This window comes from Conger conger, chromosome 3, assembly GCF_963514075.1.
Source record: "Conger conger chromosome 3, fConCon1.1, whole genome shotgun sequence".
NCBI classification, from domain to species: domain Eukaryota; kingdom Metazoa; phylum Chordata; class Actinopteri; order Anguilliformes; family Congridae; genus Conger; species Conger conger.
Window position 1 is genome coordinate 78,583,113 of NC_083762.1, and position 20,524 is coordinate 78,603,636.

The window sequence follows — 20,524 nt, forward strand, 5'->3', positions numbered from 1 at the left end:
AACGGGCTCCACTGATTGGAATTGGAATTGGAGTGTTTGAAATATCCAGAATTTATCCGGTTTTCGAGTTTTCCATTTCCTACAGGATCCAATTCCATTCTGCCGTACTGGTTACCTCGGCGATAAATCCCTCCCGTTCAGTCCAGTGCAGACTTAAGCAAAACAACGCTTGTTGGTTTTCGGCGCACAATAAAAGACGAAAACGACCCACCCGAAGTCTCAGTGTCCACATTGATTTTTGAAAGTGGGAATAACTGCGTACCATCCCCCCCCCACACACACACACCACAAACAGAAACCCATTACCGTAGCGAAAGAAACACATTTTCTCCACTTAAACCAGGCGATTGTTACAAATTGTGTAGCTGGAAACCAGGGTTATGTAGGATCTGGCTGTCCCCAAACAGCTACTCTTCTATAAATATAAACTGCGTTTCCAGACCCCTCTCCTTACTTCCCTGAACTCTTCCCTTCCATTAAGTAAAAAGCGACATTAGCTCAGGAGGTAAGAACGGTCATCCGGCAGTTGGAAGGATGCCAGTTCGATCCCCCGCCCTGTGTCTATCAGTGTCCCCGAGGAGGAGACCGAACCCAAATTGCTCCCGATGAGCTGGTCGGTGCCTTGCGTGGAAGCCTATCGCCGTCGGGGTGTGTGTGTGTGTGTGTGTGTGTGTGTGTGTGTGTGTGTGTGTGTGTGTGTGTGTGTGTGGGTGAATGGGAGCATCATCTGTAAAGTGCTTTGGATAAAAGCGCTATATAAATGCAGTCCATTTACCATATAAAATTTCAGCATTTCCACCCTGTTCCATCAGGCCCTGTGGTGTCCATCATTGCGTGCTCCTAAGTTGACATTTCTATTTTTTTTTTGTTCCTCTGGGGGAAAAAAAAAATGCATTTAAAAATCTCGACTCCTCTGCACTGCCCACACATTGCTGGGAATGAGACTATGACCTCTCCACTCACATTCAAAGCAATTTCCCAGCCTAACTATGGTGTTGTCTAGATACAAGATATTTAGAGAAGCATTAAATACAGAAATGATAGGTTAGGGGACAAAGCCAAACAATTCACTTCTTCATGCTTTCCTTTGTGTTCAGGGGAATTATGGGATAGCTCTCCTCGACCTTTCTTGCTTGCTGTGTCCACTGCTGTTTATAAGCAGTAACTGCACGTTTCCAAACCTGAAGGATGTTCCCTTTAGAACATCTTGAAAAAGGTCACAACAGCATATCTCAATCAATCTGTAACGTCATCAATACAATTCAGAAAGAAAGAGACACTTGAATAAATGTGTAGAAATAATTTTGTGCCTTTATTGGAATGTTGCTAGGCATTAAATACACAAATCTGTTCCTTTGACCATTTGGTACTTAATCAAAAACAAAAAAAATGAGGTTCTAGGCTACAATACTGGTCCAACAGTCTTTTTAATTTCATAATATTTTTTAATTATTGATTTATTTTTTTGCTGCAAGATAAAATAAGAAATCAGACAAGGGCTACAGAGAAAGCTCCAGCAGGTGAACGTAGATTTGGGAACAGTTACTGCCAGAGCAGATGGCAAAGTGACCAAATTCAAAAGTAGAAAAACAAAGTAAAAAATAAAAAGAAGAGAAAACACTGGCCACCATTTTGAGCAGACTGGATTTTACTATTGAGGTTTCTCAGTGGATTTAGGATCATATTACCACATCGCTATTGGCATTACATACTTTATTTTTCCTGATTTCCCCAGCTTTACATATAAAAACTTTGTATGAAATATAAACAAGCTCTTGCCTTGTACACGGAAAGAAGTGCATTTAAAGCAAAAACTGAGCAGGTGACAAAATGTGTTTGGCAACACTTCATAGTAACTGGGCAGTTTACTGACTGGAACTCGTATGTGTGTAATCACCATGTATATACACCTTGTTACAAAGTGATATAGTTTATGTGCAAATGCTGAATCAATAAGCCCTGTCGGATCCAAAACTACAAGTCTAACTCCCTTAGCTAAACCTTAAACCAAACACCAGAACCAACCACAACATCTCCTCTACCTACATGCACAGACCTGCCTCCTGTTGCACAGTATTCATTTTATTTATTTATTTATTTATCATTTATATATTTATTAAGTATAAAATGAGTAAATTGCCAAACCACTATGAAGTGTGACCGTATGTTCAAACCCTGTCATGATCTGGAAACATCATCGATGTACACAAGTTTTCGGGCACATTACATTTGATAACCATAAACAATTTTTTATTTTTTTTCCCTCCTCCTCCTCAAGAAACAACCGTTATCATCGTTGATTTGTTCTCCACACAGTGTTCCGCAGAACAGAACACGTAAGCGTCAAATCGTTTTGGCTTATAAACTAAACTATTCTCCCTCTTTTTTTTTTTCATATCTTTTTTTTTTTTTGTCTTCCTCCCCACTCCAGTTTTCCAGCCTAATTGCGTTTGGTCTTTTTAAAATTTTTTAATTTGAAATCGGTTTTGTTCTCTCTGCGTTTTTTTTCTTTTTGCGGCAACTGCGGCCCGTTCAAAGTGGATAACGATCGACGGACGAGCAGGCAACCCCCTCCCACGCCTTCCCAGCATGCCTCTCCCGCGTCGGGCCCTGAGGTGGGGCGGAGGCCAGCGCCTAGGACATGACACCGAACACGGGGTTGTGGCGACAGATGCTCGGCCCGATCTCCTCGTAGTCCTTTTTGGTGTGACAGACTTGGTAGAACTCGGGCTGTCGGGACGAAGAGAACAGGCGCGTCAGGCAATTCTGCACAAACAGGCTCCTTTTTTATTGTTTTCCACTCACTGAAATAAGCGCTAATATAGGGTAAAGGGCAAAGCGTCACAATCACCAATCATCGAGCGACATCCATCAATCAACAGTAACACAAACTAAAAAAAAAAAAAAAAAAAAACTATCGGATTACACGGAACCATGGTACAAGTCGTTGGACGTTGCGTTATATTACACTGCAGGCTTTTAGGAGACACTCTTATGCAGGGTAACTAAGGCCTCTCACACTCATTTAATCAACTTATCCAGTGTAAAGAGTGTTCAGGGGGTACAACAGACATGCCCCACTGGGGACTCAATCCTAAAACCTCAGAGTTATTATTACCCACCCACTATTATACAGTGCCAACTGTTTTGCATTACACTTGAAAAATAAGTACGTAAATAAACAAATGTTTTCAAAGATATGTCAAATCCTATAGACTATAGACATTCTTCACACATCTCCCTTCATACCAAAGTCACAAAAAAAGTCATAATTTCCCCACAAGACAGCCAAATTTGCCACGATAAAGAACTTAGGGTGAACATATATATATGTTTCTTCCAAAACCAGAAAAACAGTATTCTTCTGATATAATTTCTAAGAAATGGAGGCATCATCACTGGATTCTTTGATAAAGAACTTTAAAAAAAAAAGAGACCAGAACTGGGACACCACTGAGCCATCCCAAAACATATGCATGACGGCACCAGTGGCCCCAAGACTGCATCTATTACACCTGGGACTTTCCTCCCATTTCATTTTGAAGCAGAGAAAGGGATAAGCAGAGGGTTTATGAGTGGAAAAGCCTGTGACCGCACGTTTCCAGATGAAACAAGATCGTAAATGCAAGAAATCAAAAGCTTGATGTCCTTCACAGGATTAATCCACGCTAACATTTGACGGGAAGGACAAGGAACGCGTCTCCAGGAACGCCATATGCACCAAGACAGGATCTTACGAGAGAACACAGGAAGTAAATGAAAGTGCTCCATCTCGGAAAGTAAAATTATCTCTTTCATTATACAGATACTGCAGGGTATAAATGCCCTCAGTAGCCTAAAGATGATATATATCTATGGGCCCAGCGCATTTCAAGAGGTTATTATTCCACAGGGAAGGTGATTAGCATAAACGTATTAAATCCAATGTATGTATCTACAGTTGATCTTAGTTGTAAGAACTGAACACATTTTTGTGGTAAAAATTTTATAAGATGATCTAAGCTTAATGCCAGCACAAACAGGCTATTTCTGTGAAAGTTTCATTTTTGGCAACCAAAGAAATCTAAGAATCTCAGCATATATGTTGGCCAACACATATGGCATTGACAGAACAGTGTATTACAGAGATATCTATTCCTATTTAATGACGGAATGAAGGATGTACTTCTGCCAAATATATCTGCCAGATTAATTTTTTTCTGGAGGACGTGAAACCCACTATTTCAAGAAAATAAAAACCCCGACAATATGATGTTTACACAGGCAAGCTGACTGAGATAGCAGCACTGGAGGTTTACTGTCACACTTACAGTCGAGGCCAACATGGATCCCCCGAACCAAACGGCATATCGCTGCATGTGGTGCGTGATGACCTGCACATCGATGGGTTTGGGCTGCAAAAACAAACGAAATCACCGCAATTAGCAGGGCGCATAGCGGCGAAAGGTAGCGTTAGCCTTCCGCCAATATAGCCGCTATATCACAACGTGCAAAAAGCCCTATTACAAGGTTGATCGCGATACAAATGAACGGTTTTGTATCGAGACCAACTTCATATTTATTTCTCCCATTTAAAAGAAAATAATTTTCTACCAAATCAGATCCCCCCTACATCAGGGGCTGCCCAATCGTGTGGCAGACGGAGGCAGAGTGTATGCAGGTTGTCCTTCCAACCAATCGCTACCCCGCCTGATTCCACCAACTAGCTCCGTCCTCTCAGGTTGAAGGCGTGTTCATTTGTGAAATCAGCTGGTGCAGCGATTGGTCGGACTGAAAACGTCCATGGCGCATGATTGGGCACCACTGCCCATTTCACAAGGGGAATTTGTGTTCCGCTGGACTTTCCCCTCCAGGGTTTTAGCCCTTTTCTGTCCCAGGAGTGTCAAACGGCACTCAAGCGTGACTACCGTAAAATCCCCGAGAGTGCCATATGGCACTCTTGACCGTATACCTTTTCAACCGGTCAAAATGGCGTTATACTATTATACTAAAAACCAAAACCCCTTTGCGATTTGGGTGGAGCCACTTCATATTGGGTTTGGGACTGGGAGAGTTAAATCAATACAAAGGTGAAACTCTGGGGTCCGATGTCGGCCTGAGATGGGGGGGTGGGGGCGAGTGGGGGCGGCCCTCACCTTTAGCTTGCCCCCGCTGAGCTCCTCGCTCATCTTCAGCCGGGCGTCGACCGTCCTCTTCAGGTCCCGCTGCAGACGGCGGCCAAAGTCCCGAAACATGGTGGAGCCGCCCGACAGCACGATGTTCTGAGAGGGAAAACACCAGATTATGAGCGCAGCTCGCCTAGGAGCACCATGTTCTGAGAGGGAAAACACCAGATTATGAGTGCAGCTCGCCTAGGAGCACCATGTTCTGAGAGGGAAAACACCAGATTATGAGTGCAGCTCGCCTAGGAGCACCATGTTCTGAGAGGGGGAAAACACCAGATTATGAGCGCAGCCCACCTAGGAGCACCATGTTCTGAGGGGGAAAACACCAGATTATGAGTGCAGCCCACCTAGGAGCACGACGTTCTGAGAGGGAAAACACCAGATTATGAGCGCAGCCCCCCTAAAAGCACGATGTTCTGAGGGGGAAAACACCAGATTATGAGCGCAGCCCACCTAGGAGCACCATGTTCTGAGAGGGAAAACACCAGATTATGAGCGCAGCCCCCCTAAAAGCACGATGTTCTGAGAGGGGGAAAACACCAGATTATGAGAACAGCCCACCTAGGAGCACCATGTTCTGAGAGGGAAAACACCAGATTATGAGCGCAGCCCCCCTAAAAGCACGATGTTCTGAGGGGGAAAACACCAGATTATGAGCGCAGCCCCCCTAAAAGCACGATGTTCTGAGAGGGGGAAAACACCAGATTATGAGAACAGCCCACCTAGGAGCACCATGTTCTGAGAGGGAAAACACCAGATTATGAGCGCAGCCCCCCTAAAAGCACGATGTTCTGAGGGGGAAAACACCAGATTATGAGCGCAGCCCCCCTAAAAGCACGATGTTCTGAGAGGGAAAACACCAGATTATGAGCGCAGCCCCCCTAAAAGCACGATGTTCTGAGGGGGAAAACACCAGATTATGAGCGCAGCCCACCTAGGAGCACGACGTTCTGAGAGGGAAAACACCAGATTATGAGCGCAACCCACCTAGGAGCACGACGTTCTGGAGAGGGTAAAATCAGGGGAGAATAAAAACTTGGAGGGATATCACAAAGCAGGATTACAGAGTAAAACCCGGAACAATGGTTGTTACTTCAGTCCATGTTCCTTTACTTATTCTTAGTAACTAACTTATTCTACTAACTCCATAATCCTGCTTTGTAAATGGTAAATGGTTGGCATTTATACAGCGCCTTTATCCAAAGCGCTGTACAACTGATGCTTCTCATTTACCCATTCATACACACACTCGCACACCGACGGCGATTGGCTGCCATGCAAGGTACCGACCAGCTCGTCAGGAGCATTTGGGGGTTAGGTGTCTTGCTCAGGGACACTTCGACACAGCCCAGGCGGGGGATCGAACCGGCAACCCTCCGACTGCCAGACGACTGCTCTTACTGCCTGAGCCATGTCACCCCATGCTTTGTGATACACACACACAACCCCCCCCCCCCCCCCCCCCCCACACACTCCCGAGGTAGTAAATGACCACAAGGTGGAGGTCCAGTAGGTTACAGTCTGAGGCATTAAACACACTGATGGAAGAAATGTTTTGCAGAACAGTCTGGGGGCCATAAGCAGGCACACTTTACCTTGTACAGAGGACGTCTGACGTCAATGGGGCAGTTCTGAATCACCTCGTCCACAACTTCTGAGATGGGCTGAGTGAAGTCTGGGTTGGCAAACTGAGAGGAGGACAACAGTTTTAGGTTTTATTCTAAAAATGGAACCTCCTCTACGGAGAGGAGATGGACAACAATAGCAAGGTCATATCGGTATTTGCTGATAATAGCCGACAGCGGACGTGTTATTCCACCCAGATTATACAGTAGACGGGGAGGGATCACACACGCAGAGAGGGGCTGACTAACGGATGGAAATCTCCCAAATAAAAAGATAGTCACACACTCCACTACAAGTCGTTTATTACAAAAAACAATGTTTTGACATAGTGTCTTCTGCCATGCCATTCGGCAGCCTGTAGCGTAGTGGTTAAGGTAAATGACTGGGACCCGCAAGGTCGGTGGTTCGATCCCCGGTGTAGCCACAATAAGATCCGCACAGCCGTTGGGCCCTTGAGCAAGGCCCTTAACCCTGTATTGCTCCAGGGGAGGATTGTCTCCTGCTTAGTCTAATCAACTGTAAGTCGCTTTGGATAAAAATGTCAGCTAAATGACATGTAATGTAATGTAAGCACCAGAGACTGCAATTATCATGAAAATATCATGCTCAAAAAGAAGAATCACAATAATCTAAGCATCTCTTTTTTTTCCCTTACATTTACCAGTACTAGCTGAAGTCACAAGCAAAGCTGTTCAGACACCAAGTAGGAGTCGAGACAGTCGAGATGTTCTCTGCATGATAATGAAGTTGTTAACAAGTTGTTAATGCCGTTACTCATACAAAATGTGTTACATTTCTCCTTCCTGAAATCACAAGCTTTCCTTTCACGCTCATGAAGTGGGAAGCTTGGTTAGCATCTGCGCTGGAATGTACACCAGGGATGGGATGTTCTGGGTGATGTGGCCAGTCAAATACCGTCTATTGACATCAGCGCCAGAGCTTACATGGAGCTCCTGCACTAAACAGTTCACAAGGAATATTTCATGCTTCAGATGAATGCATCAGCTGAATTTTCTCTTGAAACGAAGGCATCATATTTTCTTAAAACACTAGTTTGGTCATGTAAAATGTCTTACATAGTTCAGTATAAATCAGACCTCAGCCACTCGGTGTGAAACGTATAATAACAGAAGTCAGGAATGCACATCGCAGTTTAAACTGTATACTTATGGAGTTATGCCCTTCGATTAGACCTGCCTCCTGCCTTAAGTTGCTTCACGCGAATGCAGGAAAATACTGATATATTGAGTAACACACAATACATTGACTCAAGCACATAAATGCTGGCATTAATAATGTCACATTTGTAGCAGAACATGTTACCATGGTGACGCTGTGAGTGGCTCACCTCGGGGTGGAAGAAGATCTCGGGCCCCAGGAAACGCTCGTAGCCCACGTCGATGGTGAACTCCTTCTTGCTGATGGAGTTGATGCCGGTGTACTGCTTGATCCATTTGGACCCGTCTGTGTCATACTTGCTGAACTCTTTAACTAAATCTGGGCAAACGTAGCTGTACCGTTCCTGAAATCAAACGTTAAAAGATGAACGACGAAACAAATTCATTCTGCTTTATTCTTTGCTCACAGTCATTAAATGAAATCTTGTTCCCTCCCCTTTCTGTTTCTTGATCTAATGTCTACAGAAAATGCCACCACTGTTAGTCTTAAACAGTTTCCTCTAAACATGCAATGTAGGAGTGAGATCTTCAGACAGGATTTCTTCATTATAATTTTTCACCCTATAGGAGCACTATTTTCAAACTTCTACACAAGTAGAACATCATAAACACAAGTATAACATCACAAACTGAGTATTCTGTGCATTGCAAGATTCAGAAAGGATTAAAAGAGCCTGTGCAGATGGTGGAACGACAGTGACACCTGCTGTACAAAATAAGAAACAACCAGCTGAAGAACCAACCAGAGTGCACCCTTATAAGAGTGTGCTTGTGTGTGTGTGTGTGCTTGCGTGTGCTTGCGTGTGCTTGCGTGTGCTTGCGTGTGCTTGCGTGTGCTTGCGTGTGCTTGCGTGTGCTTGTGTGTGCTTGTGTGTGCTTGTGTGTGCGTGTGTGTGTGTGTGTGTGTGTGTGTGTGCTTGTGTGTGTGTGTGTGTGTGTGTGCTTGTGTGTGTGTGTGTGTGTGTGTGTGTGTGTGTGTGTGTGTGTGTGTGTGTGTGTGTGTGTGTGTGTGTGTGCTTGTGTGTGTGTGTGTGTGTGTGTGTGTGTGTGTGTGTGCGTGTGTGTGTGTCACACTTGTTGGAATGTAACAGTAGGCGGTAGAATTTAAATGGTCATGAAAGCAAGCGAAAGGGACCGGGCGGAGTACCTTGACTGCTTTGGCGGTCTCCAGGGACTGCTCCGGGGGAATGCCCACCTCCCGCTCTCTCAGGAGCTGCTGTGTGAAGTACGTGATGTCCCGCCCCGCGATGGGAATGTGTTTTATGCAGCTGCCAATCACGTAGCCCTCGGCCTGCGGGGAGCCACACGCGCACACGCGTAAGCGTACGCACCATGAGAGCCTAACCCCTCAGAGAGCAGCCTTTACAGAACGCTGTTCCGACATTCTGAACCAGCGTTCCAGAACACTGCTGCTGCATCATCAGCATCAGAACGTTCGGTTACGAACGCTCCAATCACATTTACCTCGCTCCTGCAACTTACAGACGTGGTCATAACGGTCGCAAGTGGACACAACTGCGCGAGTCGTGTAAAAGCATGATTTAAATCAGAACTCGAGAGAAAGACTTTCTGCATCTCGCTACCATGTCAATGGACATATTTCAATATAAAAAAAAAACATATTATTAACCTTTCACTTTTGAGCACTTAATATTTTCACACAACCATAAAAATAAAATTAAAAAAAACGTTTTTGTATGCAACTGCATGAACAGAAATCTCTCGTTGGGGATTTATGCAGCATGAGGTATCCGTCTATCCGTCAACGGCGCTCACCACAGGGATGACGTGAGTGACCCCGTCCCCACTGTCGATCACCGTGCCCGTCAGGGTCCGCTCCCCCACCTGTCTGGACGTCCAGGAGGCCGCCAGCGCAAGGACTGCCTGGGGAGCGATCAACAACGTTAGCACTGCGGCGCGACGTTAGCAATACTGTTAGCAACGAGGTTAGCACTGTGAAGCAATGTTAGCAATAGCGTTAGCACTGTGGCGCAATGTTAGCAATAACGTTAGCACTGTGGAGCAACATTAGCAATACTGTTCGCAACAAGGTTAGCATGGGAAGCAATGTTAGCAATAGCGTTAGCACTGTGAAGCAATGTTAGCAACAAGGTTAGCACTGCGGAGCAATGTTAGCAATAATGTTAGCACTGTGAAGCAACGTTAGCAATAACGTTAGCACTGTGGAGCAACGTTAGCAATACTGTTCGCAACGAGGTTAGCACTATGAAGCAATGTTAGCAATAATATTAGCACTGTGGAGCAACGTTAACAATACTGTTCACAACGAGGTTAGCACTGTGAAGCAATGTTAGCAATAACGTTAGCACTGTGAAGCAATGTTAGCAACAAGGTTAGCACTGCGGAGAAATGTTAGCAACAAGGTTAGCAATGTGAAAAGGATTAACAGAACTTAATCAGCATTAACCACCGTTACATGCAATGATCACAAATAGCAATGAGGTAACTTATCGACCAAGATACCAAAATATCTACTGGCGACAGGGTATTGAAGAACACAGGGGCTTTCTCAGTCATACTATTAAAGGAATGAATCAGAGCGAGGAGATAGCCCGGGGAATGGACAGTTGATGGGCAGTCAGGCGGTTGTATATCCGTAGCAGGGTTACCTGAACAGCGATGTATAGCCCGGGGACGTTGAAGGACTCGAACATGATCTCCGCCGTGTACTCCCGGTTCTCCGGTGTGTTTAAGGGAGGCTCGGTCTGTGGAGAAAGAGCAAGAACAGCACCATGAGTCCCCACTCAGAAAAACACTGGACACGTCATTCATTTCAGAACTGAACAATGCCAACAACTACTGCATAATGATCGAAGCCTTTATGCATCCAAAAAAAAAAAAATCCTATATTTAACCTGGGGAGAACAATTGAGGACAGGTTTCTCTTTTGCAAGGATACCCTGGGGGAAATGCCAGAGAGAACAGTTGCAAGTGGGGCGAGAGTTTTAGGGTTTAGGGCCTTGCTCGAGGGCCCAACGGCAGGGTTCTTGTTTCCGTTTAGGGACCCAACTTCATCTCTCCAGGTGCAAGTCAGGGCCCACCAGGGCCTCAAACCAGCAACTGTACAGTCGTCAGTCAAACACCTTACTACATTGCCACTGAGTGTTAATAAAACCCAATAAAGAACCTGTTTATAGTGCTCATTTTGACAGGTTAAGAAGGCGACACGTTCGGCAGTCCCGTACCAATAGGAAGTAGTGGTCCTCTGGTTCCGCACGCAGGTACTTAAAGATGACCTGCTCCATGAACCTCTCCATCAGGTCCCAGTCTTCTACGATGCCGTGTCGGATTGGCCACTGAACAGAGACACACAGAGACACACAGAGACACACAGAGACACACAGAGACACACACAGAGACACGTTAGACATTGCATCGCCAACTTTCCTACCACACAACAGCACCTTCATTCATGGATTTAATTAATTTTACAATTTTAAAATACATACAACACAGCAGTCATTACATTCAATTAGAATTATTGAGGATTAAAACACAAAGACAAAATGGCTTATTTCCATTGTGGTCCTCCAAAACACAAAACAGAGAGACAGACATCATTGGCTCTTTATTTGCACACAGACACTGAAATGAGATTGTAGACAGGTCAAATCGATTGTAGTTATTTGGTGGTTATGGTTATCTTATAAAAAATATTTCCTTCCAAACCGGGGATTCAAACTGTCAACAGCTACCTCATTACCAAGCTAACACGAAACGTTCTCACAACATTGCTGCCATGTAGCGGCAATGTTATAACACTGACAAAACATTGCAGTGACATTTCCAAAACATTTCTTTTTGGCAGGGCTGTTGCTGCTGAGAATAATAATAAACACAGCACAGGAAACTGAACCTGTTCATCAACTCGCCAGCCAATTTCACGGTTACACCAAACAACTAGATATTTAGAATAAAACAGGATCTCCAAGTGATGGGTGTTGACCTGCTAAAGTAAATGGTAAATGGTTGGCATTTATATAGCGCATTTATCCAAAACATTGTACAATTGATGCTTCTCATTCACCCATTCATACACACACTCACACACAAAACGGCGATTGGCTGCCATGCAAGGCACCAACCAGGAGCATTTGGGGGTTAGGTGTCTCGCTCAAGAACACAGGATAAAGGAACACAGCCCGGGGATCAAACTGGCAACCCTCTGACTGCCAGACAACCACTCTTACCGCCTGACCCAACGTCACCCATGTAGACAAACTCACCAGCCAAAGATAGAATGTACCACCATTGGAGGATGACTAGCTCATTTCAAGGGGACCACCTCCTAACAGCTCATTTCACCAGGATCATTTGCCTTCGTTTGGGAATATTAGAGTCAATTATTGCACGATAACATAACGGCCACTTAAGAAGTATGCATTAAAGGGCAACGCAGGCCGGTAATTCATCTTACAATATCAAACGTGTCAAAATGGGCCTCATTTGCATGGACCAGTCTTTTTAATCACGAAGTACAGTTACAACCCATCTCCCTGGGTTACTCATGAATTCATCTGGTTATTTCATATAACAAAGAACTCAAATATAATTACACTTTCACATTAAAGGTTTAATAATCTGGAAGTGTCGAGATTAAATTAATTGGGTAGGGGGGGCGTTTATGAATGGAATATTATTATTCTGAATCGAGTGTGGATTGACTCTGCGTGTGTACACAGGCCCAGGAACAGAACCCAGACCCCCACTGTACGGCTTTTTTCCGCACACAATGGGCAGACTGCCCGTCTTCGATCCCGCGAGGGGGGGCATTGGCAGCCATTGAAAACAGAAGACTCAAAGTTGACACAGGAAGTGGCAGGGGCTGCTTCAGACCCACAGGAAGCGGAGACGGGGCCGACTCAAATAAAAAAAAAATATGCCTCCAATCTGTCTCCAGTAAGCACCAGCAATCACTCAGATGTCCTTTGCAAGTCACACGTCACGTCCATATAAGGGCTTCCCGTTTCCAAACATAGCGGCACCCAAAAAACGATTTTCACGAGCCCACGGAGAGTCATTCCGTGAAGTCACAGGCACTTGGTCAATATTTGTTCTACAGCCTACGGTTGAGCCAAGGGCTCGACTTCTTGTTCTAACTTCCTTGTGCGTGGTCTTCAAATGAACATGCTCAATGTACTTCTGTATTTCAGAGTTATAAAGTGTATGATTGTGGGTGCAAATCAAATGAGTGAGAGACTAACTGAGACACTATGTAGAACTGGGTGTACACTTGATATGAAAGGGAATCGGCCCAAATCAAACCGCAGGTGAACATGGCACCACATACTAACGTGTGTACACTCATTGCAGCTTCAAACCGCCCCTTTAGTGGCACTCCACGTCAGATTCTATGGTTGTGATAATCACAGGAAACACGGAAGCAGAACACGTTTTCCAAACCCAAAAAAGGAAAACCACAATGCTGGCGGTGAAGGAACAGGAACTTCGGCAGATGGACAAGGATGATTCAGAAGTCGACTTTCAGAAAAGAAAATACAAATAAATAATGAGACGGTATGTTCTTCCAATCAATGACACGAGACAGGACGGAGACGCAAGGAGTATGCCATCTTCACAAAACAAAAACAAAGAAATGCGGCCACCCATGCAATATTTTAGACCAATTACAGGCGATCCCCACATTTAAGTCAGTCGGTTAACATCTCGTTGGCAGTCGAAGTCAACGTTGAGTTTTGTTTCCTCTGCAACCGTTGTCAGTTTACATTATTTATTTATTTCATACAAACTTTGGTTTCCCAAAGTTGGTTTCCACATCAAGTATATATCAAGCTTCAACGGCGACCCTAGCAGCACTTTATGGGAAAAGTGACTTAAAAGTCGATGAGGCTAAGCAAGGGACATTCCCCCCTGGAGCATTGCGGGGTTAAGGGCCTCGCTCAAGAGCCCAACAGCTGTGTGGATCTCATCATGGCCACAGCAGGGTTTGAACCACTAACCTCTCGGGTCCCAGTCATGTGCCTTAGCCACTAGGCTACAGGCAGTCCCAGTCATGTACCTTAGCCACTAGGCTACAGGCTGCCCCAGTCATGTACCTTAGCCACGAGGCTACAGGCTGCCCCAGTCATGTACCTTAGCCACTAGGCTACAGGCTGCCCCAGTCATGTGCCTTAGCCACTAGGCTAGAGGCTGCCCCAGTCATGTACCTTAGCCACTAGGCTACAGGCTGCCCCAGTAATGTACCTTAGCCACTAGGCTACAGGCTGCCCCAGTCATGTACCTTAGCCACTAGGCTAGAGGCTGTCCCAGCCATGTACCTTAGCCTCTAGGCTAGAGGCTGCCCCAGTCATGTGCCTTAGCCACTAGGCTACAGGCTGCCCCAGTCATGTGCCTTAGCCACTAGGCTACAGGCTGTCCCAGTCATGTGCCTTAGCCACTAGGCTACAGGCTGCCCCAGTCATGTACCTTAGCCACTAGGCTACAGGCTGCCGCAGTCATGTACCTTAGCCACTAGGCTACAGGCTGTCCCAGTCATGTACCTTAGCCACTAGGCTACAGGCAGCCCCAGTCATGCACCTTAGCCACTGGGCCACAGGCTGCAGTAAACCATGAGTCGCTACCTTTGTTGCATACGAGGGTTTGTCTATGGCTTCGTCTCCGATGAAGAAGTCCAGGTCGTCCACCCCCTTCATCATCCTTCTCTGGGCCTGGTCCCCGACTTTGGCCGACTCTTTGATGGCAATACCTGGGGAGGGCACAGGAAGATGAGCGGTTACTCTACATGGCTCACGGGAGAGGACATCTCAGGTCTATTGAGAGCACACCCTGAGACTAACTTCATAAATTCTCTGCAAATTATATGCATGTCTGGGTCCCCTGTTGGAAAATGGAAATAATTTGTTAATTCTGCCAAATGCCGTTTTTAGGTCACAATCTTGGGAATTAAAATATTCTATTTAACGTGTTACCTTGTGACATTTGAGGTTATTTACAGAAGTTAAACCGCTTAAATTGAACTAAAAACAGAGTATGAAATTAGTGTACAAAAACTTTTGACCTCTATTGTCTATCTTTGGACAAGCGTGCACACAAAAAGGTAAGGGACATGACAATGGCCACTACTCCAAACAAGCAGAAAGCCTGAAGACCCCATGCAGTCTGGAATGGTCGCAATCCACTGCCTTCTCTCGTAGACAAGAGGAAGACCTGCTGGTCGAAGTCTCCTCATTGAACACGGACAGGCAGCATTCACAAGCAGTGTGCAGGTAATCCTCATCTCTTATAGTTTTATACCTTTATTAGCCCTGCACTGTCTATGATTATGAATGCACACACATTCCCTCTCCTATTGCAATCAGTTTTCTGCCGTGTCTCCCCAGAGCTGGATCACTGCCCTGGGAGACCGACAGGCTGATCCATATGTATAAGCCCTCCATAACAGCACTTTTGTTTGAGTTTGGTGATCGTCCAGATTTTTCAAGCCCACTGCATCACACATTCCTTCCTCTAGAAAGCCTCTAAAGAGGAAGACTAGATACAATAATAATTCCAATAATACAGGAGGAAGAGAAATAAGAAAAAGAACAAGAAGAACAAGAGGAGGAAGAGGAAGAACAAGAGGAGGAAGAGGAAGAACAAGAAGAGGAAGAGGAATAACAGGAAGATGACAAGAAGGTAAAAAGTAGGTGTGGCCATAAAAATAAAATAACAAAATGTGCATGTGGCCTGAGGTCCCATTGTTTATAATCCCGTAAGCCAGTGGTGTTCAATCTTATCCTAAAAGGGCCGGCGTGGGTGCAGGTTTTTGTTTAAACCCAGCAGTAACACACCTGATTATACTAATGAACTAATCGTGGTCTTTAATCAAGACCTTGATGAGTAGAATCAGCTGTCTTAGTCCTGTGCTAAACCAACAACCTGCACACACACCGGCCCTTTCTGGATAAGATTGGACACCCCCGCCGTAAGCTATGTGAAAGCATGTCTACGTACTCATAATCAGAAGGCCAGCCATTATCATAAAGAAATACTTACATGACGGAACAATAAACTGAGGCTCAGTGTTCCCAGCATAGCCAAGTTTTGTGTATCTGTAAAGACAGAAAAGTTAGTGTGTTAATGCTTTCTACAATTTCAGCACACACACACACACACACACACACACACACAACCCATGCCATAAATTGTACATAACTAGCAACCTAGGGCAAATGCACAACAGCAGAAGTGAAAGAGTTGACTAGCCCTTCCCAAACACGGACCTCGCCAAAATGGTTAATAAAAACTCAAATGGGGGTGGTTGACTCCATTTGGGAGAAGAAAAAAAAAAAAGAAGATTAATTCACAAGAAAGAATGTCACAATGTATTATAAACAGAGCATACAAGTGTCCAAGAAAGAAATTACTTAGCTAATGCGGGGGGAGATGGTAAACATTTTCCAAAAGTCATCTAGTGGCAGGGTCCACGAGGCACCACTGTTACCCTTTATGACTGTAATAATACTCAGGACAGTCTCAGAGGGCATGATCGGGGAAGAAGAACATTCCACAGTAAATTCCTAACTTTCCTGGAATAGCCCCCTGAAGCAGCTGATGTGTTGCAACACGTATGGGTGTATCAGAGTACAAGACCCTGGTCTTCACAACAACACGTATGGGTGTATCAGAGTACAAGACCCTGGTCTTCACAACAACATGTATGGGTGTATCAGAGAACAAGACCCTGGTCTACACAACAACACGTATGGGTGTATCAGGGTACAAGACCCTGGTCTAGACAACATGTATGGGTGTATCAGAGTTACCCTGGTCTACACCACCACACGTATGGGTGTATCAGGGTACAAGACCCTGGTCTAGACAACATGTATGGGTGTATCAGAGTTAGCCTGGTCTACACCACCACATGTATGGGTGTATCAGAGTACAAGACCCTGGTCTACACAACAAGCAAAAAGTATAGCCATTTTCCACAGTCATGTTTCTGATGGTTGGATGATAAAATGTATTTTCGCAAAAACACAGGCACACAACAAACGGCAACAACAGTAATAGGTATAAAATACTAATCATTTTACAAAAGACAGCAAGTGTCCATTCCTGATGGGTAAAATTGTAGAAATAGGCTGAGGTGCAGTTAAAATGATGTTCTGTAAGAACACATTAAGAATTGTTTCCTTAATCACGCATTCTTGAAAAAAAAAATGCAGAAGGTTAAAATGCACTTTTAAAGTTCAAGAGTCAAGATGGTGGCATCATTTCAGCAAAAACCTAACGTATGGCAAAGTGATAGATCACATTGTTTATTTGTGAAAATGTATTTTATGACATTTGGACTGCATTGATTAAAAGAATGGTTCGATGGTTATTATAACGAAACTGAAGTTTTAAGCTAAGAAATAGAATTTCGCAATTATGAAAGAAAGATATTTTTTAAAGCATGGTATAGGCCAAAAAATGTCATCCACGAACAAAGCTCCCTGCATCTCATCGATAGGCTAAATGAGATGGACTCTTTTTTGGCAAAAAAAAAAAAAATTAAAAGTATGCAGCGGCTGGTCATGTCTGAGCAAGATCCTGTTCCTGCAAGTACGTTGCAGTTGGTCTTCAGTGGCACTCACAAACTTTCCACCTGGCCTTACAAAAATCCTTATTATTCCTACGAATAATGGTTCATGGAATACAATGCAATACGGGCAACAAGTTACAGACCATTAAATCAATCGCCAAAGACCTCGGTTAGATTTTGACATAATGCCAGCACATAGCCTAGATTGTCGATTCAAGTGCTTATAGGGTGCAGATGACTATGTGCAAGGGCTTGGCTTATTTAGTACAACATAAGCACATTAGTACAACATAAGCATAGTAACGCTGAAAGTGCAACATGAAGTCAGTAAGCTGCTTCCGGGGGTTTTTAAATAATTCCTTACCATCTCTGCTACAACTTCCTCAAGAGAAAAGTTGCTACCCAAAAGCTGTTTAGCTAATACTGCTGGACGTGTGATCAGTATTTCAACACTCAAGAATTCTGAGAAGCAAATACGCGGGTGCGAAGGAAAGTTATGAATCAGTTAGTGCACATTGTGGAGACAACTATCTTTCGCTACTATGAAAGGCCTACCTCTGCATTAGTCTACATTAATAATACATTTCACATGCATAATAGCGCAAACGCCAATTTAGGACGTAAGTATATGTATGGTGATATGCTTCACCGTTTTGCTTTATCTGCAAGGAACTGCGATGTCCTTATCTTTCACGTGTTACAACCCCGCAAAATTCAGGACTCAAATCCCACTACATTCACTCCAGACCAATGTTGAATCAATCAAAATTACATTGCGGAATGTTTAACTATCAACATTCCCCATGTCGATTTAATGTTTCCGGTTAACTTGTCAGGTTAGACAGCAAGCCAATAAGCATAACCAGCTCTTGTGAACTGGCTTTGATTATAGCAAGCCACGTATCGCTATTATATTTTATGAATAGGTTTGCAAAAAAAAAAAAAAAAACTGGTCTTAAGACTACCGCATGAGACTAAACTATTGCTAGACATAAGAAAGTAAACGATTGTGACCGAGTTTGCAGCAAAGCAAAGGGTTGCTTCACTTTTGATTGTTAGCAAACAACAGTAGCTTGCAGCAAGCTAGCATTATTTTGTCTGCTTAAAATGCCCAGATTCCAAATTCAGATTAGCTACCCATTCACAGAAAGCAAACTATTACCTACGAAACGCACTAGCTAGCAAATATCTACTTAAAAAATGCTTCGGCTGCCGAAGCAGACCATATATGGAATAAAATGGGTAAATCAGGAAGAGGATTTGACAAACCTAGGAAGTCGTAATGCGCATGTTCATACCGGAATGGTCTTGGTGGCTAGTTAATGCAAATGTCCATTAGATACAGGCAAATAGGCCTACTTCCTCAAATCCAGCTTCAAAATGCCAAACCCAACACTAGGCAAATGCCCCCCCAACAACCAAATAACCACGGCGCGCCAAGGGACTTGTGTCAGATGAACCTCTATGCTACACACCCCTGTCAAGACAGGAAGATGATTTTCTGATGATGGAGGCAATAGCTACTAGCTTGTGTATGCTACTGCTTAAAGCTAGTTAGCTATCGACAATGACCAGTCAAATTAAAGCACCGAATTTGCTGCAAACTGCCTTTTCGTTAACAGCGCCACGAATGATTGGAAGAAAACGGCATGTTCAGAATCAATATGTACACAGAGCTTTTGCAAGCAACCTAGCCAACACAGTTACACCCCAGCTGCCGACTGGGAAAAGCAGTGTCTTCCATCAGCACACCCAAATTATCCGTTCTGGCTGGAAAACCTGTGTGATTTGAACGACTTACCCTGTGCCACAGTCGACTACACATGCCGGTAATCGTCCCGCCATCTCTTGCAATCCAGAGGGTAGAATTTACGGGTGTGTTCTTTGATGGGAAGTAACCTGTGTCGGGTAGAGTTGCTATCTCACCATTCAGAGGCGGAACCCTGAACCCGCACAGTGAAGTTTCTACTTCCGCACTCGAATCTCGCTGGTAGACAGGAGGCAAGATGGCCGCCACCAGGGCAGGGCCAAACCACTGCCAATCACGAATTCTGATTCTTTTTTTCTTTTCTTTTTTCGAACGAGGAATGGCTTATTGTGCAGGGTAGAGCCACCGTGTATTTTTCTCTCTTCTACATTTGAATGCGATTACGAAGGGAAATTAACGGTAACAGTGATCATCTAGCTGTAAATGAATAAAAACAGGTGAACGTATTCGCTGCCGCTGCTCTTTAAAGTAGGCAATAGGCTATACTTGTGCGGAATATGTCAGTGCCAGGTTCGGCGGTATTTAAATGCTATTATCGAACAGGGTGTGCACGAGCAGAACCGTTGTGCGACTGTGGGTGGCGCCATCGCCTTTAGGTTGAAACATAGGTCATCACTCCAAATGTGCATTTACTGAATATACTTTGCATTTCCGATCAATTAGTAAGGCTCAATGACGGAATTGACCAATCGAGAAATCAGTCGTTAATTAATGAACAAATAGTGATTAAAAAGTGTGTGGCTCACCAAGTCAGCCAGTATCAGAATGTCTCCGAAGAAAATAAGTGATATAAGTCATTGCCACAGCCTGCATTTATACGATGTAGGAATGGGAGTCATTTGTAATGCTCATAATGATCATATTCAATGACTACCTTTTGGAACTTGTCTAAATCTAGGCAAAGGTCAGTTCAACTAGCTTTTTATACTCCTGAAAGGTTTCTGGTTCCCTGGATCCCTATTTTCACATTTCACTTGAAATGAATGTGAAACACCACAAATGGCCCACAATTGAGGAGTTGCTCAGCAACTCTCATCCTCATTGCCAAACCCCATAGCAGTGGGTACAATTGGTAATTTCGCACTTCTAACGACCAAGAGATGAATAGCAGCAACAAACACCTTCAAACCACAACACTGTTTATCCCTCCCCCTTCTCTGTAAAAGCACTGATGTTGAAACGCCATTGACTGTGGCAATTAGAACCAATTTTCAACCAATGAGCTTGAATTATTGTA

General features: G+C 44.3%; 1 protein-coding gene across 1 annotated transcript; it reads right to left on the minus strand.

Annotated features, from left to right (window-relative positions):
• Positions 1-1,293: 1,293 nt before the first annotated feature.
• Positions 1,294-19,761, minus strand: LOC133124435 (actin-related protein 3-like). The gene is made up of 12 exons (XM_061235652.1): positions 19,321-19,761; positions 15,986-16,041; positions 14,572-14,696; positions 11,176-11,286; positions 10,600-10,695; positions 9,746-9,853; positions 9,117-9,260; positions 8,140-8,313; positions 6,761-6,853; positions 5,136-5,261; positions 4,311-4,394; positions 1,294-2,730 (listed from the first exon to the last, which is right to left on the minus strand). The coding sequence occupies exons 1-12, from the start codon at positions 19,362-19,364 to the stop codon at positions 2,635-2,637; spliced, it is 1,257 nt and encodes a 418-aa protein (XP_061091636.1). The 5' UTR covers positions 19,365-19,761; the 3' UTR covers positions 1,294-2,634.
• Positions 19,762-20,524: the final 763 nt, after the last annotated feature.